Below are 27564 nucleotides of genomic sequence, written 5' to 3'. Positions count from 1 at the left end.
ATAAGCTCACAACTATCAAAAACTCAACCTAAAAAAAACAATAAATAAGAAAATGGTGGCAGAAAACCTGGGAGAAAGCAATATAAATTCTATATTTTACAGCAAACATATTAGCATTATATTTTTAATAGTAACTTATAGTCATTATACCATGTAAACCAATAAACAGATTAGACACAAACTATAGTAGTTTAGGTCAAAAGTGATTTCATCCACATTAAGAATTAAATTAACAAGGAACAGAAGCTAGAATGAGAATATTGACATTCTATGCCTAAAAGCAGAACCTGGTAATGTTTGGAATGTGCTCAGAAGTGATACTATAATGAAGGATTAAAAACTGCTGCAGAATGAATTATATAGTCACATAAAGAATGAAAACATACAGAGCTGAAAATAAAATAATCTAATAAAGCTGGATTATAATGAACCATAAACTCAAAACATAGCTTTCAGAGAGTTGTTTGTGTCCATTTATCTGAGCAGTACTGACACAGAACAAATAGGCACAAAGAAATGATATTTAGTTAGGATGATTATACAACCTGGATCTCAGGATAGGTATTTAGGGCTGCAGCTCTTGGACTGTTTCATTTCATGTCATTGGGTATACAGCCAGGATCCTAGAATCTGAGTTACGGTATAATCCTAAATTTATAACTATGCTCTTCCTCCAACACATGAAGTTGCAATATAGCCTCTTCTTGCTTATTTTAATTGACATGAATGGATAAAGTGAAGAAATGGTAGCAAAGTGAAACTGTGAGCACTAAACCAAAACTTTAGAAATGCTGCAAGCACTGCAAGTCACAGATAAAGGCCCAGCCCATATCACCATGATCAAAACCTTCCTATTTATGCTCTACTAGCTCAGAATGATCCAACATTATATCAGGTATTAGGAGTGCTACAGAGATAAATGAGACAAAGTTCTTGCCTGCAGTTCCAAAAAACTATCAGAGCAGAAAGGTCCAGAGTGATGCCTACTCTTTTGAATTGGTAAATAAAAACACAGCTGGTCTGTGGGCATTGATTCTAGCCTTATATAAATCCTCAACTACCCTGTCTAGGATGACACTGACAAATGTAATATATGAACTTACTTAGTTATTTCCTGAGACTGGGTGAAATAATCCCTAAGATGTCCTTGTTTCCAAAATTTAAATTACTGATGTCTAACCTGATCATATAGTTACTGTTATAGTCTCCCATTTACTCCAACTTTATTAAAATATAACTGACATATAATACTGTATAAGTTTAAAGTCCACAATATGATAATTTGATATACATATATATTAAAAAACGACTACCAAAATAAAGTTAGTTAATACATCCATCACCTCACAGTTACATTTTTATATGGGTGTGCAATGAGAATTTTCAAGATCGACTCTTGTAGCAACATTCAAATATACAATACAGGATTGTTAACTATAGTCACTGTGCTATATATTAGATCCCTAGAACATATTCATTTTGTTCTACATTTACCCATTTTCCCCAATCCCCTCACTTCTGGCAATCACCTATCTATCCTGTTTCTATGAGTTCCACTTTTTTTTTTAATGATTACACATAGAAGTCAAAGCAAAAGTGCTTATTTTTGTCTGACTTACTTCACTTAGTAAATGCCCTCAAGGTTCATCCATGCTATCACAAATGCCAGGATTCATTCTTTTTGTGGCTGACTATTCCACTGCATATATATACACCTTATTTTCTTTATCCATTGATCCATCAATGGATACTCTTTTTTAAAAGAATCTTTAAAACAACAACCACCACATACAATTCTCACATATACCTTATGAGAATGACACAAGATGTTTCAAGGTTTCTTCTTCTTACCCTCAAGATTTTTAAAGCAGTCATCACAAAAGGATATAGAATTAAGTAGAACAGTCACATTTGTTGTATAAATGTATAACCCAAGCAAAATATGCTATTGGAGTATTTTGCATTCATGATGAATAAATCTTACCTGCACAAAGTATATTTAAAAAGAAAATCCCAGGAAATAATTAGGAATTAGAGTTAGTGAAGTACACACTAGCAATGAAATATCATCTAACCTTCCAGCACTGTTAGAGTTCAATTAGCTCCTTTAAAGCCTCCATTTTAAAGAAAGTCTAGGGCTCCATTGGAACCTCAAATTGAAAATGTGAAAATTTTGAAAAAATTGAAAAATTCTTAAGAGACTGACTCTTAAAAATGTCAAGTCTAGGATACTTTAAATGCAATCATTCCAGCCACAAAGTCCAAGGAATCATACTCGTGTTTAGTAAAAATTAATATTGCAACACTTACTATCACACTAAATAAGGAAGTTAAGGACAAAATATCAATATTATCAGTTACTTCTCGGCAATGCCTAAACTGGAATTCAAGTATTTCTGAGGAGAAAGATTTTAAATAAAGCTTCATAGACAAACTTCGCTCAAAATGAATAAATTTTTTGAAAAATTAGCTTACTGTGAATCTGCATTGGTTCCACTGAGAAATAAGAAATTATGTAGTTCTAAAAGATCACTGTCAAGTTCTATTCAAGAATTCCATTTCTATTACAAGTTGAAATATTTATATGGTATCAATATTAAAATAAAAAGACTTACTGTATATCCTAGAGGTGCAGGGGTTAAGATTAATATAAAGATGTTTTAATCAATTCCAAAGAGTGATTAATCTAACCACTTCCTTCTTAAGACATGCTTAAGGAAAACGGCCTACTTAATTAGAAGCAGACTTAGAATCACGGCGAGTGGCCTAGGTCTGGCCCTGGCTCTTCCATGCAAAGAACAGTAGTACCTCTGATAAATAACAAACTGCTCAGTGTGTGAGCACAGGAGCCAGGTAGTAACCATGGATGGAACAGAAAACTCTCCACACCTTGGTGAACTGAAATAGCATATTTCTAAGCCTATACCTGAAGGTAAATGAGAAGACATCCCTAGTCAAACTGACTCTCTAAGCTTTTCTTTGGCTCCTACAATGTGAATTAGACCTGCATGGTAAACAAAAGTTGAATATATTTATTATAATGACTTCCTGGCTAATTTACAGATTCTCTACACTTAGATAGTTTTGGTTAACATAATGACCACACTAAAGGACATACCAAAATGTTTTCTGGAACCACTAATGAAAAGTCTTCTTAAATTTGATATTTAGCCTCTAACATCAAATACACCAGATTACTCAAACTAGAAAAAGTGTTACCTATTTCCCCTTCACTAGCCAAAGAGAATGTTATTCTGAAAATAACATTCAGAAAGACATCCCCATGCACACCTTTAATTTACAGTCACAATGTGTCTATTTCAACACTGAAAGCTAAACATACATAATCATGCCATAAATTTTCATCATGCAAGGCATATTCGTTATTCTCTCCTTCAGGTTTTTAACTTTGGTTGCAAGGAAATTTAATGCATTGTCATTAGTAATCACTGTCAGTAGCAACCATAGCTACTATTATAATCGAAACCATCAAGCCAAGCACTTGCTCTAAGATCAAGAGTGAGGAATATGGTGTTGAGATCTGACAGGTTCTTATCCTCAGGAATGTTTTGATACCTCTTGAAAGAAAAGTTTTTATAAAAATCAAGGTAACACACAATTAAATGTCAAAATAAGTTACATAATTGATTAATAAAATAGGGCTCAATACTTGGATATTGAGGTAAAGTTTCAACAGAGTCACAAACACCATTTAAATGGAGAGGAATCTGTGTCCCCCAAGTAGGGGATAATTTGTTGTTGAAGGGACTGTCTCAAGTTCACAGCAGTGCCTGGGACAAGAGAACTCTAAAATGTGCTGAAATGTGAATAAATGAATAAATAAATGAGAGAAGTCCTCATGCTAGTTGAAGAGTTGTATATGAGCATGGTATCCTCAGAGAAGATCCCCACCTTAACGGTTACTGTGAATAGTTATTTTCAAGAATTGTAAAAGAGAACAATATTTTGGATCTGTTCTGACAAACTGCTTCCAGAGATAAGGAGTGACACCTAAAATTTTATTTACTATTTCTAGAACGAATATAGGGCAACATTGTGGATGACTTAACAAGACAAGACCAAAAATACAGTAAGGGTGAAACCTCACAGAGAAGCATGTGCACAATCTTACCTTACCACTAGATTTAACCATGTCCACAGTGAGTGGAGTGAGAAGAGGAGCTAAGAGATAGTAACATAAGCTACTTACTGCTGTCCATGCATTTCTTTTGCACCGGGCACATAACCATCCATCATAAATTTCATGAGAAGGGATACCATAACAACCTATAAAATAATAACATGGGTTAACAAATTAGGTATTTTGCATTGTGTCAACATTACACATATTAGCACTTAATAAATAAAATCAAAGCAACTGACTACCATACGATTTTTGATTATTGGGATAAAACAAAGATACTTTTGGTTCTCATGCCTCATATCCAATAGGATATAAGTCCTGCCAAATATGAGAGTTGGTTTTAATAGTAACTAATGCTCACGATAGTTTTCATAGAGAATACTGATAATTCTTTTATGGGCAATCATAAAATTTCTAAATTTTCTTGTCTACTTCTTTTACTCATGCAGAACATTCCAAAATAAGTTAAAAAAGAACCAAATTATTCAGGAAGCAAGCAAAATTTGGAGAAGTTTTAAAGTAAAACAACTAAACTTTGACATAACATTTTTAAATTGCTATAATTTAAAATTACACTTCAAAAATTATATTTAACTAGCTTCAATTTCAGAGGGTGCACAATTCATGTTTAGAGATAAAGGAATGTGTTCGATTCCACTTGTCTATTCCGCATATGCCTGGCTCAAAATAACTATATAAGGACCTAGTGATGATGCAAGCACATGCAGCAATTGTGTACAACCAACAAACTTGTTACCCTGACTTCCTGAAATAAAAGGATTTCATATATTTAAATAAGTAATTTTTATTGTCACATTTGTATAACATTTGAGATGGGAAGAGAAAATAACAGAACTGTAACTACCTAAAGAAAAGTCTATCATAGTTAAGCAAAACCATAAAACGTTTAGTTCAAGCACGTTTATAAAATATTATGGTTAAACTGCATAGCTAATATATTCAGAAGTCAAGATTAAAATCCTAATTGTTTTGTGAAATGGTGCTTTGCCTCTGATATACATATAATAATGTAGGGTGAATGTGTGTATGTATGTTACAAATTGATATAGATATTAAAAACCAAATTGATACAAATATAATAAGAAGGTTGCTATAACTGTATTTCAAGCAGATATGTCCAAATCCTTTAAGGAAGCTAATTGTATCTAATTAATAAATAAATGACAGACACTAAGGCTGGTTCAAACCTAATGTAAGACTGGTATTGCACTGAGGTAAATACAGAAGGAAATATCTATATTATAAACCATTGAGACTACATTGAAAGAGATAAACTCTACATAAGTTATGTTAAAATAATATATAATTTGGTAAGATCTATAATATTAAAATATTTACAAATAAACATAATATATAAAGGTTCCTTTTACGTATTTTTAAAGGATTCACATGGCAGGTCAATTTAAAAAATCTACTTACCACTTATCCAATTATGTAAAAATATCAAACTGAGACAGGTACGGAGCCTAGCTATCCTAGTCCTGGGGAAAACAGCTGTAATGCTGTTCTCCCACGAAAGGCAAAAGAGATCTCCCTACACTTAAAAAGAATAAAAATTTAACTCATTAACTAAATTTACCAATAATTCCCAAAATCGCCAATGAAGAGAAATGAATATTCCTCTTTAAAAAGCCACAAAGAAAAATAATTATGAATCAACATCAGAAATTAAAATTAACTTTTTAAAAACTGCAGCTTAAAATAAGCAAAATTCAAGCATGTAAAAGGACGTACACAGTGACCCTAAATCTAAAACCCAAACAAACAAACAAACAAACCCAGACCTGCTCTCCACTGACATTGTATAAAACTGGAGAGAAAAAGAACAATTATACATACTCATACATTCATTAGAAGAAATGTGAGAAAGAATGATCTAGCTATTAAGAATACCAATAATTCAATGCAATAGCTTTGACAGGTTACAAAGAGGTAAGAAATAAAGACTGTGAAGCATTGAAAAGCCAGCAATTAATGAAGAGAGATTCATTTACTTGCATGAACCCGTACACAACACTTTGCACAGTTAATCAGAAGGCTTGTTCCATCCTCTTCAAGGAAGGCATTAGGTGGAGAATATTCTATATTTTCTTCACTATAAATAAAACACATCTCTGGAATGAGGGGCTTAGTCTTTCCTCCTGAAGTAACCACTTTATCTGGTTTTGTCTGCCATCTAGAATCATTTTCTTCATTGCTGTTATCTGGCTGAAAAACAGAATTTCCACATGAGTAAAAAACATGGAAAAGAACTCATCATCTGTTCTGATCACTCAAATCTACTAACAGCTGTTCCATCCACTAAATTCGAGCTTCAGTTCTTCCTCATGTTCTTTTTGTCCCAGCTATTAGCTTTTTACCACCAGTCCTCCTCAGGCTCCCATTCTGTGCATCTGCTTGTACAAGAAAGTAATGAGCTACTGAACTATATTCTTACATAAATAGTTCACCGAAAGCACCAGTTTTTCTGATGAATTTTTCTTCATTTCTTTATTTGCACTAGATCAACAGACCTGGTTTCATTTACTGAAGAATCTTACCAGTAACACCTGAATGGAGTGTTTTAAGGAACTAAGTTTAAATCCATGCAAAAGTACTGAGAGAGTTTTTGAAGGGTTGTGCCTCTCCACAGAGTTTGAAAACATCAAGACAAAAAAATCTGGTACATATCACTAAATAAAAAATATAATGTACAAAACAAGATAGTCATCTCTAATCAAAATGTATAAAAAATATTTACTGTTTATTTGAAACTCTAATTAATAACTACCTTATTATCTCCAGAGACCTGATATTAATAAATATCCCTAAATCTTACAATTTCAGTGGAAATATTTAAAATATTGGGCAAATATTACAGATTATGATATAGAAATAAGAATGAAGAAAAAGTGAAGTTTTTCTAAGAAAACAGAAATTTAGTGGCTTAAAAGGAAAACAAAAATGTTTGTCACTCACCAGGGCCACATTCTAAAATGAGTAAAGTAATCTACAGCACCTCCTCTATTTACAAGGTCTGAAAATGTGGCATACCACACACTTACATGCTCTGAAATATTTGAATAGAAAAGCATTTACTTTACATGATGGAACTCTAAGATGTGATCTTGAATAAAATATTTTCAATTCACTGAGTGAAAAAATAACCCAGAACACAATCTTCATATCAATATACTTCACTTTATCTTATAGTAGATCAGGTAGTTCCATCACCTTCACTAGATTCCTGAAGATGATTCTGTCTGTTGGAGCTGGAAAACGTGGCCCTCAGTGAGCTAAAAAGTCATCAGGATAATGGATATGGAATGATATTGAAAACATGATGCATACCTGGCATCGTGCATAGCTGGCTAAAGAGAATAAGCTGGACAATTCACTTTGAATTGAATCCTGTTGTGTCTTTTGCGTGTTCCATGTGGGAAAACAGAGAGACACTTAAAAGTGGTCCCAGAGCTGACATCTATATTATTGAGAGTGATTCTAGCATAAAACAGAGACTAGGTCTAAGATCTCTCTTTTTAGCCTTTAAGTTCTAGGTTTCTTAGTGAAAAAGTAGGAAAAAAAGGTTGGAATTGCCCCTTGACTGAAATAAACCAAGGTCAACAAATAAACCAATCATTTATTCAAAAATGATGAAATGTCTCTCAAGCAGTGATTACAAATTCTGTTTGGGGCTCTATGATGGCCATTAGCTACATAAGTATCAATGTCTTCCTTTTCATATGCATCCTTACCTTACAATTATTCACCTGTGCTTTTATGGTAGCAGAAAGTATTCAGTAAAAGGAAACCTTAACAATGATCCCCTCCATTCTCGTTACCTTGTAGTATGGCATGAGGAGAGCACAGATGGCACAGTATGGCTCCATTCTGCCTATGGCTGCATTATACTCTTGTTCAGCCACAAAGTTTGGGGACTTCGTCTGCCAAAGGTGGACCAGAGGCTTTGCCCAAGATTCTGTTTCTTCCACTTCTTCCTCAGTTGATGGAACCTCAGGCAATTCTTAAGAGATAGGGCATGAAAACACAGTCAACACAGGACTCAGGGGAAAACAACCCTGGTTATAAAAGAAGCAAACATTCCAAAGTGTCTGTGATATTAATGTGAGACAGGAAACCTAGTTTACCTTTCCAATAGATTCTGAGAGAAGTGAAACATGTTTTCTTGACACCACCTCCTTCCCCACCAGGAATAACTAAACTGTTCCTTCCTTTCAACTCCACTAGGTCCATGTTTCTACTGCTACCATTAATGCTTCCCATAGTTATATAGCTTGTAAGTTTCAGATAATCTTCAGCTAACAGAGGAATTTGCTAGGCAAGTAGCTGCCTTACCAATATTTTTAATTTCCTTACCTAACATAGTACATAGTTCAATAAAAATGTACTACTTGGATTTCATTTAATTAACTTTTAGGCTCAAGAATTCATGACAAATACATCTACAAAGCATCCATCATGTGCCAAGCAATACACGCCATTACATGGATAGAGAAGACAATCTCGGGACTTCCAGCCAAGATGGAGGCATAGGTAGACATACTGTGCTTCCTCATGCAACCAAAAGAAGGTCAACAACAAATTTAAAAGCAAAAAACAACCAGGATTGACAGAAAATCAAACTGTATGGAAGTCTGACAACCAAGGAGTTAAAGAAGAATCATTCATCCAGGCCAGTAGGAGTGGTGGAGATAGGCAGCTGGGCAGAAAGGACTTGTGGCAAGGCAGTGGCTACAGGACCAGGGAGGGCAAGAAGGTGGCTGAAGGGCAAGGTGGCAGCTGATGGACCTGGAAAGGCAGTAGGTTGTGAACTGGGCAGTCCCACATTCGACTGAAGATAAACCAGGAGAAACAACCAGGGAGCAAGACAGACTGTGCAACCCAGGATTGCAGTCTAGGAAATAAAGCCTCACACCCCTGACAGAAAACCCCTGTGGGGGTTGAGGTGGCCACAGGAGAAACTCCCAGCCTTGCAGGAGAGTTCACTGGAGAGATAAACAGGGTCGTAGAACATACATAAGCCCACCCACCCGGGAATCAGCGCCAGAAGGGACCAATTTGCTTGCGGGTAGTGGGAGAAGTAAGTGAAATCCAGCAGAGAGAGGAGCAAGCACCATTGTTCCTTCTAGGACCCCTGCCCCACATACAGCATTACAAGGCAGCAACGTGGGTTGTTGACCCACCCTGGTGAACACCTAAAGCTCTGACCCTTGTTACGTAATAGGTGCGTCAAGACAAAAAAAAAAAAAGCCCCAAATGAAAGAACAGATCAAAGCTCAAAAAAAAAAAAAAAAATTGAGCTAAGCAAAAAAAAAAAAAAAAATAGAACTAAGCAAAGGAGAGATAGCCAACCTATCAGATGCACAGTTCAAAACACTGGTAATCAGGATGCTCACAGAATTGGTTGATTTTGGTCACAAATTAAAGGGAAAAATGAAGGCTTTGTGAAGTGAAATAAAGGAAAATGTACAGGGAACCAACAGTGATGGGAAGGAAATTGGGACTCAAATCAATGGAGTGGACCAGAAGGAAAAAACAACCAAGCAGAAAAGAATGAAGAAACAAGAATTCAAAAACATGATGAGAAGCTTAGGAACCTCCAAGATATCTTTAAATGTTCCAACATCCGAATTATAGGGGTTAGAGAAGGGGAAGAGCAAGAACAAGTGGAAAACTTATTTGAACAAATAATAAAGGAGAACCTCCCTAATCTGGCAAAGGAAATAGACTTCTAGGAAATCCAGGAAGCTCAGAGAGTTCCAAAGAAGTTGGACCCAAGAAGAAACACACCAAGGCACATCATAATTACATTAGCCAAGATTAAAATGAAGGAGAGAATCCTAGAAGCAGCAAGAGATAAGGGGACAGTCACCTACAAAGGAGTTCCCATCAGACTGTCAGCAGATTTCTCAAAAAAGACCTTGCAGGCAAGAAAGGGGTGGAAAAAGTATTCCAAGTTATGAAATCCAAAGACCTACATCCAAGATTGATCTATCCAGCAAAACTTTCATTTAGATTGGAAGGACAGATAAAGTGCTTCTCAGATAAGATCAAATTTAAGGAGTTCATTATCACCAAGACCTTATTATATGAAATATTAAAGGGACTTATCTACAAAAAAGATAAAAAATATGAACAGTGAAAGGACAGCAAACTCACAGTTATTAATAACCACACCTAAAACAAAAGCAAACTAAGAGGACAACTGGATCAGGAGCAGAACCATAGAAATGGAGATCACATGGAGTGTTAGCAACAGGGGAGTGGGAAGAGGAGAAGGGGGAGAAGGTACAGAGAATAAGTAGCATAGACGGTAGGTAGAAAATAGATAGGGGGGAGGGTAAGAATAGTAGGGAAATATAGAATCTAAAGAACTTGTGACACATGGACGTAAACTAAAGGGGGGAATGGTGGGGGAGGGGGTGTGCAGTGTGGAGGGGAATAAAGGGGGAGAAATGGGACAACCGTAATGGCTTAATCAATAAAATATATTTTTTAAAAACCTTATTTGTTCATAATGATGCCCCTAGAGGGTCAAATCTCTTAAGCATGTGTATCTGTTAACCTGAAAGGGTTAGATATCTATTCCACAAAAATATCATTTTCAAAAATTTTATAGAAAGGAGAAAAATAGAGAAAGACATAACAGGTTAAGAGAATAGTCTTAATGCCAATAGCAGAGCACAATATATCAGAACAGGTAACAGCAACCAAAGCTACATCTAGCACTTAATGTCTAGACTGTGACACATTCTAAAATTCCTCACCAGTAGCTGTCACAGACTTATGAATGAAATAGTGTGGAGTAAAGTCCTCATCACCCAAGCATGGGTGGTCCTGTGGACCAGACTGTTCTAGCCCTTGAATTATTGACTTATTTTAGAAAAAGTCAAAACAGATTTGCTCAGATGAAAAAATAAGAAAAGCTGAATGAGGGTAAAGGTTAACTCAAAGATGCCAACTGAAAAGAAAATGAAAGTACCTGCTTCCATATTGTTGTTGGTGATGGTATTACTATTATTAGTAGTATTATTATTCACTTATCATAGAAAATGATATTTTATTTAATTCCTAAAAGCCTAGAATAAAGAAAAAGAAGTAGCAGAAAAGGATAATTCCTAAGGACAGACGGAGAGCAGGAGATGCGGCTATGGACAAGGGCTCGGTGAGACATGACCTAGACAGCCTATGCAAATTGAGGTTGTCCTAAAACCCTTTCAACGCTGACCTGGTAGAGGACCCTGGTCTATAGTTGTCATCCAAAGATCGGGTCATGCTCTGACCCAACAGCATTTGTCTTCTATTTGGATGCTCTACAAGCCAGAGTATGCACTAAACATTTTTCTTAGTAATATTTTTTCTGGTATATCTCATCAAGCAAGGAAAACAAAAAATAAACAAACTGCGAAGTTTCTGCACAGCAAAGAAAACAATCAACAAAGCAAAAAGAAAACATACTGGATGAAAGAAGATATTGTCAATGACATATCTGATAAGGAATTCCAAGTTTATAAAAAAACTCAGACAACTCAACACCAAACAAACAAACAAACAAACAACAATTAAAGAATGGAAAGAGGACCTGAACATTTATTTCTTCAGAGTTCATACAGATGGCATACATATATATTACATATAATCAAAATACATAAAATGATGCTTGTGAAACTATGCCTTAACTTGAGAAAGAAGGCAGTGGCACCAACCCAGTCATCATATTCTTTATTACCTCCTAGTGTGTGGGGTGAGTAGGGGAGGGGGAGCAGTTTCACTTAAAAATGCCTTGATGAAGCCAAAAGAAAAAAAGTATCAATTTTATTAAATTTGCTATAAAATGAGATGTGTGGGGCAAGTACTTCTGCTATGCACTGAAGTTGAATAATTGGAGAAAGCACAAGTGCAATTAGTTGAATCACAAGTTGATTGAGCTCCTTTTTCAGGTAACACCATTTTTACTTTCAAGAATAATAAACAAACTATGGTCATTCAGACCTGGGTGATTGGCAGGAGTTTGTATGAACGTGAAGAGATACTTCTGGTCAAGATGGCAGCATAAGCAGACATGGCTTGCCTCTTTGCACAACCACATTAAAGTTACAACTAAAATATACAACAACCATCACTCAAGAATGTCAGAAATCTAGCTGCATGGAAGTCTGACAACGACAAAAGCAAGTTGAATGGAACTCTGACAGCTACAGAACTAAAGAAACCATATCTATCCAGACTGGTAGGAGGGGTGCAGATGCAGAATAGGCTGGTCCAATGCCCATGTGGATAAAAATTTGGGACAGACATCTCAGGAGCAAGGAGTCCCATACTCACACCAGGCCTCCAAAACCAGGATTTCAACGCCAGGAAGATAAGTCCCTACAACTACCAGCTGCAAAAACCAGTAGTAGTTGAGTCAGTGGAAGAAACTATTGGAGCCCCAAACAGTTCCTCTTATAGAACCCACACATGGACTTAATCAGACTCACTCCCTCTGAGCTGAGGCACCAGGGTAAGAGGTTGAAAAGCACCAGCGGTATAGAGGGAGAAACTGAAGTGTCTGGCACAAAGGCGAGCAGAGGCCATTGTCCCTTTGCTAAACCCTCCGCTACAAAAAGCCAGTAGGCTGGTGCTATAGCTAAGTGATGCCTTGGAGATGCCCAGTTGCTCTACCCCACCTAACTGGCCCACCCACACTGCTTTTCCATGAGAATGGCTGGTGTTGGCTCCTAAATCCTATCAAACAAGCAACAGCTGGCTTCAGCGGGCCCTATTGGCAGCCAGATTAGATTCACAGCTTGGCTTTGCCTGGGAATCTCCAAGCCCTAGTAGCAACCATCTCACATTACTTTATAGCTCAGGCAGGGTGCCCTGGGCAAAACACAGGTGGGGGCTGACCTTGGCCTACATCACCTGGAAAAGTGTTTTCCTGAGTTCTGTGAGCCATTCTAGCAAATTATTAAACCTGAGAAAGGAGTTGTAGGAATCCCCTCACTCCCAGATTTTATAGCCCACTGGTCAGGAATAAGGACTTGCAGTTGTGAGACTGAGCCGTTAACCTCTGGGAGTTGAGCTAATGCCAAGTTGTTAGCTCCTGAAATGAGTTAAATTGTAGGGTATTCAACTGGTGTCTGGAAAGTTCAGAATTGGTTGATTCAGGAAAAATAACCCACATGTTTGTCATCAGAAGTATTCTCACTTGTAATACCCAAAGGTATTGGGTATTGTAATACCCAAACTAGAAATACGTCTTGTTGACATGTAACTATACAGTCTGAGAATCAGTAGCACATTTGATACTAACCCAACGATCTACAAGCAGTCAGAAGGGTCACAAGTGAGACTTAATTCTACACAGTATTTGAGGAGGAAGAAAAAAAGACTATACAAAGTTGGGAGCTCAAGAAATCCTAAAAACTTTCTGGTTCTAAAAAGAAAGTCAGGCTTGCTGTAATTCACTCTAGAATCTTAAGATGTTCACAGAATGTTCTTAAGATTTCTACTTAGACTCTTTTGAGGTATATCTCATTAAAAAGAAGGACATTTTTCCCCTCAAATTAATAAAAATCTGCAAGGTATAGTGGGGGCCCCAGAGAGAAGTGATCTTAGGGATTATTATAGATATATACTTTTAATTTTAATGATTAAATATTTATTTTGATTATTTTCTATATGAAGCAATTTATGAGGCCTTTCATTCATATGTATATAGGTTTTTAAAGCTTATATAAGAGTAAAACTAAAATATTAGTTCAAGTGATCACAAAATTAAATCTATGGCAAACATTGTACTGTTAATGTCATAAATTAGATAAGAAATGAACAGAAGCCCTGACTTTGTGTTCTAGACCAATGTTTATGTAACTATTCTGAAGTAAGCATTGCCACAAAAATAGAGTTCTGACACAAGTCTATTATTTAATAAAATAACATTAAATTATTTTATTTATGCAATCTGTTTTAAAGTTTGCTTATAATTCTAAACTTTAGTTTCATCGGCAAAATGAGTATAAGATTACCTAAATTACAGCATTTTCCAACAAGTTATATGTGATACCAGCCATAAAGATGCTACTTATTAGTATGCAAGACCTAGTGCTGCAATAGATGATGGAAACAGAGTTTGCCACCTCCAAATATGCCTTTTGGAATATGCATTATTTTAAGCTTTTTAAAAAAAAATCCTCACCCAAGGATATTTTTATTAATTATAGACAGAGAGGAAAGGAGAGGGGGCGGGAGAGAGAAAAACATCAAATTGAGACAGAAACACTGATCAGTTGCCTCCCATATATGCCCCAACCAAGGACTGAACCACAACCAAGGCATATGACCTGACCCAGATCACACTCACAATTTTTTAGTGTACCAGATGACACTCCAACCAAAATCCAAACAAATGAGCACCCAGCTAAGGCTAATTATTTTTAAGAAATAAGACTCAGGAAAAACCTTTAACCTTCCTTCTAACTGCATAAAAGAAATTTAGAGGACCTGCTCCAGAAAGAAAGCTATCATCAAAGATAACTATAGTTTAATGTGAACTACTATGTGACAGGGAGGAGCATAGCAAGGCCCCTTTAATCAAAGCTCCATTGTTAAAAATAGTCCAGCAAACAATTATTTACCAAATACCTGCCTCTCCAGCTCCATATGAATTGCCTTCTTGCCCTTTAAGGTTCCATAACACATTCTTTTCTCCTTAGCTCAAAATGGCATATAAATCTCTTAACTGCTGATTTGTCACTGAAATTTATATTCTTGGAAACCCCACATGTACAAACATCAAATTTGCTTATTTCTCTGTTAATCAGTCCATGTTAATTTATTAGCCCAGCCAGAACTTAGATGGGAGGAAATTTATTTTTTGCACCCCACCAGACTACCTTCTGAGTCTCCAGCATAATCTTTATAAATATCATCCAGAAAATTACTTAAAATATATATCTTTAATTTTAAACTCTTAACATGACAAGACAAATTGGAACAGGAAGAACCAATATATACAGAAACCCAGTTAGCGCCTACATACAAATATGACAACATTTATTCTTTCAGGGGGAAAAAAAGCCTTTATTCTCTATTGGCATTATATTTTTTCATTTTCTTTTTTCCAGTTCCCTTGGATTATTAGTGTCTTTGTAACTGGTTTCTTAAGAGCTCATTTATGACTAAAATGTTAACCATTTCACATGCATTGCAAATGAAATATCGTGTTTTTGTTATTTTACTGTGCTGTTTTATGGTTGTAAAGAAGTTGTATATTGAAATATAATCATGTTCTGTTTTTAAAAAGTAACACTGAATATTATTTATGATAATAAAAAAATCAATGTCCTCTAAAAAGTATCCCCCCAGAAGTGCCCATTTAAAAATATATAAATTATGGAATGCCCACAGATTAGAAAGGGTACTTATGAAGAATATTAATGAAATATACCATAAATATATTATATAACATATAATATTAAGCAAAAATGAATTATCTTAAGAGGAAAAATCAGGACACAAAACTGTATAAACAAAATACGTCAATAATATAAAAATATATTTAAAAATATATATATTTAAAAGTCTGGAATAAACAAGAGGGGTGTTATAAGTTGTTATAAGTATAAAAATATATAATCTTTAAAGTTAAAATGTGGTCATAATAGTATTAAATGGGTCCTGTGAATTGGGGAAAACAATTTAAAAGCAAACATATGTCAGATTTATGCACTCATTGGTACAGTCTTTTTTTAACAAATTTTACTTACTCAATGTAAATGGATTTCTCAATAGAAAAACATTTGGGCCACTGTGGAAGGGCTGCTGCCAGGACTTGCTGATGGAACCTGGCAGATGGAGAAAGCCCTCTACTACAGTACAATTTCCCTTTACCAATCACCACAATGATTTTGCTGCTGAGGTTAAGTTCCAGTGATGTGTTTTGGCTGGTATAGCACTATTCTCTGCTGTGAAGAGCACAGCAGCATCTGTTATCTATGAAGTACTTGAGCAAAATCTCAGCCTTGGGAGGCATTACATATATGCTTTCAAATGTCCTGGAGAAAAATGGGGGTGTGGTAGGGAGAGGAATAGGGCAAGAATGGGAAAGAAAGGAAAGAAAGGAAAGGGAGGGAGGGAAGGAGGGAGGGAGGGAGGGAGGGAGGGAGGGAGGGAGGGAGGGAGAAATTCAAATTTGGGAAGTTTATTCTTTCCATACAAGCTACTGCATAATCTGTATGCAAACTGTATTTCAGTGATTTTATAAAACCTTGAATTTCCAAGGTGTGTTCAAAAGAACAAAAAAATTAAGTGCAAAAGAAAAAATATAGGACTTTTTAGACATGATCTTACTGGCAAGAGGTAACATTAAGGAAAAATCTAAATGTGTATTACAATACCCTAGAAAGCTAATGTATGAATGAATAACAGAGAAATCCACTGTTTTAGGTCTAGAAAATTAAGTGAACAGTTTTATTCTTTGCTATGCACAACCTCCCAATAACTGAAGTTGGAAACATTTCAAAAGAATATTTTCCAAATCATTCAATATACTGCTTTACACAACAAACATTCCAAAGCACACTCCTTCAAATTTCCTATTACCCCAAAGTACCCTGACAATTACGGTACCCTTTGGGGAGGTGGATTTCACTGAGAACTTGGGCAACATTGATTTGCTTAAATTTTTTAAGAAACGTTAACTCATATTTCATATACATATATATTCTTGCAATACACATGGACAACAAGAAATACTGCAAATGATTTACTCTATCAACAGAAATGACTGGTTCTTATCAAATGTTCACATATGCTCACTTCAGCTTCTTTTACCAGTACTAAGGCTACTTTTGAGGGTTGCATGATGAAGTAGGAAAGAGTGCAAACCTGAAAATCAGACAGAATTTAAAGCCTATTATCTACCAAATGCCAGCCTTGTGGCCTTGAGCAAGTGAATTACTGTTTCTGGGCTTTAGTTTCCTCAACAGTGAAATGGTGACATCATCTATCTTTAAAAAACTGTAACAACTGTTAATAATATATAAAATAGAAAAAAGCAGCACAGGAGTTTTTCATATCTTGGTGGGGATGGAAAAAAAACTTCTAAAAGAAAGCCGGCATATCTTTGGAAAACTTGATGACAATGTACCAAAAGAACGCATTCTGATCATCAAATCAAAGATAGATGAAGAAAGAATAAGCATACGAGGTGTGTCCTGAAAAAGTCCAGCCACTGTAAATGCAACTAGAATGGTTTATGCAACATCAGTGTAACTGGGAGCCAAGAAGAGTGGGCTGGAATGTGCATGCATGAATAATGATGATTTCACTGTACTAGTCAGAGGGAGTAGTAGACACCACTGAGTGAGCATGTGGACTGTGTGGCCAGCGCATTCCAAATGACTGAGCAAGCAGAGCAATAAATCTGCATCTAATTTAGTGTTAACTCTAAACATTCCTTTGTGGAAACTATTTGGATGGTTCAGAAAGCCACACCCATGGGCAACTGGTGATTGGCAGCTTCATCATGACAATGTGCTAGCTAGCTCATGGATCACGTCTCATGCAGTTTTTTTGCCAAACATCAAATCACCCAGGTGATTCAGCCCCCCTACAGCTCAGACTTGGTGCCCTGAGACTTCTGGCTTTTCCCCCAAACTAAAATCACCTTTGAAAGGAAAGAGATTTCAAACCATCAATGAAATTGGGGAAAATATGATGGGGCAGCTAATAGCAATTAGTAGAACTATGTGAGGTCCCAACGTGCCTACTTTGAAGAGGACTGAAGCATCATTGTCCTATGGACAGTGTTTCTTGTATCTTCTTCAAGAAATGCCTGTTTTTCATATTATCTGGCTGGATACCTTCTGGACAGACCCTGTATGAAATTCACTGTGTATTAGGTAATACGATAGATCCTGGAAATTATAGTTAAAATAGTCTTTTGCCTTCAAGAAGTTCGAAATTTCCCATGCAAGAAACCCAGTTTCTTATACCATTTCATTAATAGCTTCTATAACTCAAAGTCAAAAAATGGTGAAACAAGATCTATAAACAAAGAACCATAAGCATGTTGTGATTTACCAGCAAAAAAAAAAAAACAAACAAAAAAAAACTCCCCTTAGCTAAATGTCAGGCATGGTCATCTATGGAAAGGCAGCGGGACCCTTAGACATACTGGCCCAAGAACTAAAAGGGGTAACATTTTGTAGATCACACAAAACAGCTGCTAAGGAGAACAAAAAACTTCACCCAGGGTGGTCATGACACCAACTACTGGAAAAACAAGGGTATGGACTAGTCTGTAAGGAGAATGTACAGAAAAAAAGAGGACAGGCGGCATATGTCCATTCTGTCACTCTACATCCAAAGCCATATGGTGGTCCTGTCAGCTACACATACCTCTTGCTATCTGTTCTTCAAATACGCCACGCTCACTCCCTTCCCTGGGGCTTTTGTACTCACTGTTCTCTCTGAAGAAGACTCTTACCCCCAGATCCTTGGCTAACTCACTTAAAGGCATTAAGAAGTATATTTCTTAAAGTGGAGGTCTTCACAACTATGAAAAAATTTGAGCAATATTCAAATATTCACATAAGTATAGCAAAGCTTTTCAAGTTTCTACTCTCTTTTATTAGCACAACAAAAATGCCTACACTTTCCAATCTTGAAAATGTGTCACCAAAACAAAACAAAACAAAATATGAACAGTAAAATAATAGAACATCAGTGTAGAAATCAGAAGTCCATTTGAAATACATTTTAAAAAATAGTCATGTCATCATTTCCCTAAAACTGGGAACCTATGACCCAAACAAGAGAAAAGAAATAAAACAACACTTTATACAATTAAAATGATGATAAAATGAACCACTTCCTAATCACTCATTATCTAGGAGCCTACAAATGGCACTTAACCCCACACTCACCCCCCCAAGCAGTGAAAAGCCCCTTCCTAAAACCCATGACAATGATCTCAAGTGACAGCCTGCAGAACATTGCCAGCCCAGGACTAAGTTTTCAATAGTCAGCAGCAAAACACAGAAAATGAAGACCAAACGAAATCACAAAAATAAATTTTTAAATCCGCATAAATGTTGCAAACTTTGCACACTTATTCTTGATCTTCATCGTCACTTCCACAAACAAAAGGTGGGAGTAGAAATGGAGAAAATGTGGTACCAAATAAGAGATAACTACATGGCCTATAGGGTTAAGACACCTGTATCTACACGGAAAGGGAGTAGTGCACAAATTTGAGGAAATGTAATACATTTAAGTTAACCTGAACGAAATTACAGTTTTTGTAGATTAAAAAAACAAACATCATCAATTTCATACATCTCAACCTAATACAGTAATTTATTTTTCTCAAGAACAGAATGAACCATACAACTGTAGTATCAAAAACTGCTCCTCAATCGCCTCCTTCAAGACTTTAAGAGCAACAATGCACACATGAATTCAAAAGAACCAAAGTCTTAACTATCATTCTAAAATCCCAATGCTTTCAGCACATTCAGACACCTAAGATTTTATGCCACTCACATTTAGAAAAATTTCAAGATTGATTCTGAAAAGTAAAAAAAGCAACCACATAGGAGCTCCAGTGGCACAATCTGTTAGCACACAATACTTATACACAAAGCAACCATATAACCTAAGTTAAAAAGCAAACACTTCTCCCTCATTCAATCAAGCCCTATGATTCCACCTGCACAGTAAGAGAAAGGTGTTTTTGATTTTTATTCCCCACATTACAGTAAAACTCCATGCCACTGGGTATCCATTGGCATTTATGGACAGAGAAATCAAGTTAAACTGAGAATGCCTGACTATTATAACACATCTGAATGCTAGATAAAATATTCATTAAATCTCAGTGCCAACAACATATAATGTTTTATGTCTACATAATGCAGAAAAACACTGGCTGTGACCTATCAACATTCCAAGACAATCTATTTACTAATCTGCTGAAGTTGCTGTTTTATTGCTTAAACAAACAGAAAATATAACTGTGCTTAGTCTAATAGTATAATGTTACCTCAAGCTAGTAAGAATTGATAGAACAAAGACATCATTATATAAAAATTAATAACATTTGGAGCATGACATGCAACAGTCATAAAACAGCATTTGTTTTTCAAAATTGGTGAACAAAAGAAGTTTTATGGAAGGAAAACACTGTTGATGAGGGATGTTTCTATGCTTCAATATTTTGCTTTTCAATGAAAGGCTGGCATGGGGCATGGGGTGGGGGGCTACAGAATGTCCTCTCCTATTTTCATAGAATTAAAGACATTTGCAGTTTGGAAGAAATTTTAGGATCACCAATAATCCAACCAATTCACCATACACGTGAGTAAACATATGATGAGCCTGAGAGATTCCATGACTCAGTTCTCCGAGGCCATGTCGCCACTAACAGCCAAGGAGAGACTAAAGGCAGGTCTCAGGTTCCCTGCTAAAAACAGAAACTCATAAGCCCATTATCATCTAGCAAGACAAATAAATGGGTGCTTTGAACATTTAAAATAAAAATTTTATTTAACTTAATACTTAAAATAACATTTCTAAAGTCTGAATCAATGAAAGACATCATTAATACATTTTGTCAATATATCCACTTAATAAATCCTAGAAATAAAAGGAACAAAATAAAGACTGACAACCCTATACTGTACTCTTTTTTTTAAACTTTATTTAGTTATTTTTTCAAGTACAGTTTTTTGTCTATTTCTCCCATCCCAGCCCCCCCCGATGCTCCCCATCTCCCTCCCATTTCCTCCCCCCAGTCCTCATCCCTGTGTCTTTCATACTTGCTCCTCAAAATCCCTCCCCCTTTTTCTCCTTAAATTCCCTTCCCTCTCCCCTTATACTATACTCTTAAAAAGGAAAGAATTATAGAACACCAGGGACAAGAGGGCATAATTCTCCCCAAAACACCTATCTCCAGAGATAAGGTGAAACAGCCAATTCTAAATCATGTCCTTTTGTTTGAGGGGTTACTGCAAAGTGCCCAAGTGCCAGCTTGTGCACCAGAAGTAGCACTTACAGTGACTAAAGACACAGGGTAAATTTCAGAAAATACCACAGGAAAAAGCAGGCAATCCTAGAAAAAAAACCAAAAATCTCCAACAAAGTAAAATCAGTGGGTAGTTCCAGTCTTGGGAAAATATGCTCAGGACTGGATTAGTATTCAATTACACCATAAACATGAGTGTTTAAAAAAAAAATCAGTGTGAAAGAGAGAAAAACATTTGGAAAAGTAATCAATTTGTGTCACACTTGAGTTCCTGAGATTTTCCTTACGTAATTATGCTTAAATAGATATTTTATTCTTTCAAATAACAGAAAACCTAAGTTAAATGATGATCAAACACCAAGAATAATCTCTAATTAAAGCAGCAAATTCCATCTCTTCCATCTCTGTATTTAAATATTTATTTCATTATTAAATGAATTATAATATTAATATAGACAGGCTGTCCAAAAAATAAATTACCGTTACATTGCCGGAAATGCACTCTTAATCAAACCCTGAAAGCATGCAGATTATAGAGATAGGGATCAGGGTCTAAGATGTCTTTAATTTCAAAGAGATGCTTAACAGCTCATTACAGTATTGCACTTGCTGACTTGATGAGTTACAAAAAGTTACCCAGATGGTTCAGATTAGAGAAAATTAGAACCATAACCAGAGTTTTAATCTGATCTTGTCAATTTTCAAACTTACAGGTGGGATCATCTCTGTACTTGGGTGAACACAGTACGAATGGGTTATCTGTGTCTTTCAATCTTTCTGCATAATTATTCTAGAAATCGTAAAATCGTAGTTGAAGAGTAACAAATAAAAATTTAATCCAATGGTGATGAGCTCAACATATCACCACATGTTATTTCAGTGTATCTGAAATGCCAAAAATCCACTCATGACCCTGTAGGTTAGGACACCTGATCATTCATGACTGGTCTTCATATTCTACACAAGATGAAATTGAAACCAGAGTAAAGATCTGTACCATGTCAAGAAACTTACAGGAGACAAAGCCAGGACTCCAGTCAGAGTCTACTGTCCGTCATCAATCAACCGGATTCCTCTTTAAAGTGGGTTCAAAAAATTTTGTAATTGGTTTTGCTAGATGCCCTGGAGGCATTAACAAGATGTACCCCTTTCACTCTAAATTTCTGAGTCAGAATAAAAGAGTAAATTTGATAGTAGTCCTAAAGTAAGAAATGTTAGGGTGATTTTCTCTTCTTATCCTACCACCTTTCCTCACACAAGCCCAAACCCAGGCATCAAGTCCTCTTCTTCTCGTCCTGTGCCTATGATCAGTTGTGTTGTTTTGTTTTTCCCTAGTACATCCTTAACCAAACACATGGGTTTATAAGAGTAGAACCATGTGTGTCTGAGGCACCTATGAAATCTTACCTCTGACTTCCCTACATCCACTTTAGTCGTGGCATATTTCCCCGCAAGCATCCACAGCATTAGTGCTCCCCTTCCAATCTGGATGCCATTTCTCTCTGAATCCCCTCTAGATTTTCCTCATTTCTTTAGAGTTCATCTATCAACCTCCAGATAGAACCAAGATACAGAAGTATGACACATAGTTTCTTACTCAAGACTATATAACAAATTTAAAGGATTCACATTATAAATAAAGATAATGGAGGAACTTTCTGGCCAAAATGGAGGTGTAGGCAGACACACTGTGCCTCCTCACACAACCAAAATAAAGTAAACAAAAATTTAGAAGCAAAATAACAACCAGAACTGACGGAAAATTAAACTGTATGGAAGTTGAACAGCCAAGGAGCTGAAATAGACATATTCATCTAGACTGGCAGGCAGAGCAGAGTCAGGAGGCCTAGCAGAGAGGGGTCCTGGTACAGAAAGTGGTGACACTGGGTGGGCAAGGCACCTGGGCATGCAGATGGCAGCTGGCAGACCCTGGGCACTGGGTGGCAACAGGCAGACCCAGTGAGGTGGTGATTGTGAAGTGGGACACAGAGCGTAAGGAGTCTAGCTGAACAGCAGCGGTCTGACATTTGTGTGCAGACAACTGGGGAGCGAGACAGACAGTGTAACCCAGGGTCCGAAGTGCTGGGAAATAAAGCCTCAAAACACCAATTGAAAATACCTGTAGGAGTTGAGGTGCAGGGAGAGACTTCCAGCCTCACAGGAGAGTTTGTTGGAGAGACCCACAGGGTCCTAGCACGTACACAAGCCCACCCACATGAAAATCAGCACCAGAAAGGCCCAGTTTACTTGGGGTAAGTGGTGGAAGGAGCTGAGGTCTGACAGCAGAACAAGTGCCAATGTACCCTCTGTGACCCCGCCCCACATACAGCATCAAAACCCAGCAACTGGGTTGACCCACCCTGGTAAACACCTAAGGCTCCACCCCTCACTAGGTAACAGGCACAACAAGACCAAAAAAAAAAAAAAAAAGGCCCAAAAGAAAAAACAGATCAAAGCTCTACAAATAATACAACTAGGCAACCAAGAGATAGCCAACCTATCAGATGCACAGTTCAAAGCACTGGCAATCGGGATGCTCACAGAATTGGTTGAATTTAGTGGCAAATTAGATGGAAAAAGGAAAGCTACACTAAATGAAATGAAGGAAAATACACAGGGAACCCATAGTGATGGGAAGGAAACTGGGACTGAAATCAAGGGAGTGGACCAGAAGAAAGAAAAAAATGACCAAAAAGAAAAGAATGAAGAAACAAGAATTCAAAAAAAATGAGGAGAGGCTTAGGAACCTCCAGGACATCTTTAAACGTTCCAACATCCGAATTATAGGGGGACCAGAAGGGGAAGAAGAACAGCCACAAGTGGAAAACTTATTTGAACAAATAATAAAGGAGAATTTCCCCAATCTGGCAAAGGAAATAGACTTCCAGGAAGTCCAGGAAGCTCAGAGAGTACCAAAGAAGTTGGACCCAAGAAGGAACACACCAAGGCACGTCATCATTACATTAGCCAAGATTAAAATGAAGGAGAGAGGTGGGATGGGAGAAATAGATTAAAAAAAAATGTACTTGAAAAGTAACTAAATAAAATTTAATATAAAAAAAAATGAAGGAGAGAATCCTAGAAGCAGCAAGAGATAAGGGGACAGTCACCTACAAAGGAGTTCCCATCAGACTGTCAGCTGATTTCTCAAAAGAGACCCTATAGGCAAGAAGGGGCTGGAAAGAAGTATTCCAAGTCATGAAAGGCAAGGACCTACATCCACGATTGCTCTATCCAGAAAAGCTTTCATTTAGAATGGAAGGGCAGATAAAATGTTTCCCAGATAAGGTCAAGTTAAAGGAGTTCATCATCACCAAGTCCTTATTATATGGAATATTAAAGAGACTTATCTAAGAAAAAGAAGATAAAAAACATGTATAATAAAATGACAGCAAACTCAGTTATTAACCACACCTAAAACATAAACAATCTAAGAAAACAACTGGAACAGGAACAGAACCACAGAAATGGAGATCACATGGAGGGATAGCAACAGGGGAGTGGGAGGAGGAGAGAGTGGGAAAAGGTACAGACAATAAGTAGCATAGATGGTAGGTAGAAAATAGAGAGGGGGAGGGCAAGAATAGTATGGGAAATATAGAATCTAAAGAACTTACAAGTATGACACATGGTCATGAACTAAAGAGGGGGAATGTGGGTGGGAGGGGGTGTGAAGGGTGGAGGAGAATAAAGGGGATAAATGGGACAACTGTAACAGCATAATCAATAAAATATATTAAAATTTTTTAAAATAAATAAAAACAAAGATAATGCAAAGAAACTTAACAGCATGTTAATTCTATGATTTGACACCTGAAAAAAAATGATTCTCAACTTCCTCTGCAGTATTTTAAGAATATCAGGAATGACCAATTGTATCCCATTATATAAAAAGAGAAGACTTCTGCTAGGAATGTGGCTAAATTATGTGAAGCAAGCATTTAACCCCAAAATCCAAATTTTTTAAAAAGGTTTTATTATTTTTAGAGGGGGGGAAGGGAAGGAGATTGAGAGGGAGAGAAACACCCATGTGTGGTTGCCTCCTGTACACCCCCTTAGGGGACTTGGCCCACAACTCGGGCATGTGCCCTGACTGGGAATCGAACCTGTGACCCTTTGGTTCAGAGGCCCATGCTCAATCCACTGAACTACACCAGCCAGGGCGCAAATTTCTTTTCCCTAAAAATTCTTTAATACCTTAGATCTTATGGCATATATTTACAATATGGTGAAATGACCTCTCTCCCAAGCAGTTTTTTTGGTAAGTTTGTTACAAGAGACAAAATAAACACTGAATACTGTACACATATACAGAAAAAAACACGGAAAACCGTCACATGGCTACCTTCATCACTGGGTGCCTGCTGCTTCACCAGAGTCATTGGGGATCTTGCTGGAGGCTTGCTAAGTGGATGGCGCCAACTTTTAGCTGTTTTGGTTTCTCCGTCTATTCTCTGATTACAGAACAAAAACAGGGGACAAATTACTTCAGTTAAAAACTTGTTTTAAACAAAACACTATGGTTCACAGTGATATATGACAAATTAATTATGAAAAACTCTTGTACTTTTTTAAATCCTGGGGAATTAACCCCATCCCTTTTTTTAATCCTCACCTGAGGATATGTTTTTATTTATTTTAGAGAGAGAGGAATGGGCAGAGGGAGAGAGACATTGATGTGAGAGAGAAACAATGACCACTTACCTCCCATACACACCCAGACTGGGACTGAACCTGCAGTGTAGGCATGTACCCTGACTGGGAATCAAACTCACAACCTTTTGGTGTATGGGACCACAATCCAATCAACTGAGCCACCTGGCCAGGGTGGAATTAGCCTTTTTAAAAAGAAACTTAAAAGTTTACATCAAAAGAAATAGGAATCCATCCTATGAGTTATTGGACCAAGAGGTCAATTAACTATGTTTCCACTTCATATTAAAATACTGTCTGTATATTGTGGAGGGTAGGCTTATCAAGTTTGCAGTAAACTCAGCAGTTGGCAAGTTTTCAAAAGTTCTTTAACACTAATCTAAATTTAGAATTATATATTCACATTAAAAATATAGTACTGTGGCACTTGGTTATGTCCATGCAGGTCACATGAAATATTATGTTATTTTTCTTTCTATCCACACAGAAAACCATAATGTCAAAATGAACCTGTATACCTCCAGTTCATTCAGAAATGAATGATCACTTTTTAGAGGATTAAATAAGAAATCAAAGTTTTTTTTTCTAATTATGGTAAACTACTGTCACCTCAAAATCACTGAAATCGTATAAAAAGTCTTTTGTCCTGGGGTCTCCAAACTATATTTTCCTTTCAAGGGTAGAGGGGGAAAAAGCCATGTACAACCTGACAGAACAGAACCTACTTACAAGCTTCTCTTGGCCACTCAATCAAAAAAACAACAACAACAACCAAAAATGGAGGTGGGGGAAAATTATCAGAGAGTGAGTATTTGGTTTATATCAACAGTTCATTGGAAAGAAAGGAGTCTCAGAAATGTTCCTGTTAGATCAAAAAGCAGTGGCCAGAAGTAGAGAAAACTATGCTGGCATCTAACACCAAAACAGGATTTGCTGGGGAAAAAAAAAAAAAAGCACGTCGGAACATTCATTCTATTCAAAACTAGGAGTATGGAAAAGTAAAACAAGACAACATTTATCTATAGTTTATAATAGCTAAAAAGTAATGTGGGCAATTATAACTTAACAACAAGAGCTATTTACTAAGCCCTCACTGTATGCCACATGCTCTAACATAGAGTCACGGCAGGGAAAATTATACAAGGTCCCTGTTTTCAAAGAGTGTGCCTTATAGAGGGGGTAGAGCACTGTCAATGAGCAAGTAAAAAGTAAATATTTATCAGGTAATATAGAGCAAATATGCAATAAATAAAAAGTAAAGTTGGAGAACGGAATGGAAAGAGTCGGAGAGGGGCTATTTCATACAGGTCTCAGAGAAGGCCTGAGTGCAGAAAAGGAGAGATACAGTTAGGGTCTTTGGGGTAGGAATATATTGGTCAGCAGTAATAACATGTAAAGTGCTAACATACTTGGTGTATTCTAGGGAGAGCATGGATCCCAGTTGTAAATAGACAGAGAAACAAAAAGGTATGTTAAAAAAATAACCTAATATTGCTTTAAAAGATAGATGATAGCCAATTGCTACCAGAATACACACTGTATTACACCTAATAAGAAGAAACACTGCTCAAAACTGCACAAGGATGAAGTGGGTCTGTATTACTGAGAAGAATGCTCTGACCTCACAATGTGAGAAGGGTACCATACAGATGTTTCCAAGAAGGTCAAGTCACCCAGGCCTCAGGAGCAGCATTTGTTCTCCTGCTGCTCCTGCTTCTCCTGTGCAGGCAGTCTT

General features: G+C 36.6%; 1 protein-coding gene across 3 annotated transcripts in view; it reads right to left on the bottom strand.

Moving 5' to 3' along the window:
- The window catches only part of KDM4C (lysine demethylase 4C), a 371183-nt gene that overhangs the window by 141564 nt on the left and 202055 nt on the right, over positions 1-27564 (bottom strand). For all 3 annotated transcript variants that reach the window (XM_037156753.2, XM_053656545.1, XM_053656546.1), the window contains 4 exons: positions 25522-25630; positions 7987-8168; positions 6160-6373; positions 4211-4287 (listed from right to left, as the gene is read on the bottom strand). In XM_037156753.2, coding sequence (XP_037012648.2) covers positions 4211-4287; positions 6160-6373; positions 7987-8168; positions 25522-25630 — 582 coding nt within the window. The remainder of the gene's footprint in view (positions 1-4210; positions 4288-6159; positions 6374-7986; positions 8169-25521; positions 25631-27564) is intronic.

The sequence above is a fragment of the Artibeus jamaicensis genome, unplaced genomic scaffold (assembly GCF_021234435.1).
Source record: "Artibeus jamaicensis isolate MK-2021 breed Jamaican fruit bat unplaced genomic scaffold, CSHL_Jam_final scaffold_1964, whole genome shotgun sequence".
Classification (NCBI taxonomy): Eukaryota; Metazoa; Chordata; class Mammalia; order Chiroptera; family Phyllostomidae; genus Artibeus; species Artibeus jamaicensis.
Note: the sequence above shows the minus strand (reverse complement) of the source record. Positions and strands in the feature narration are given on the sequence as shown.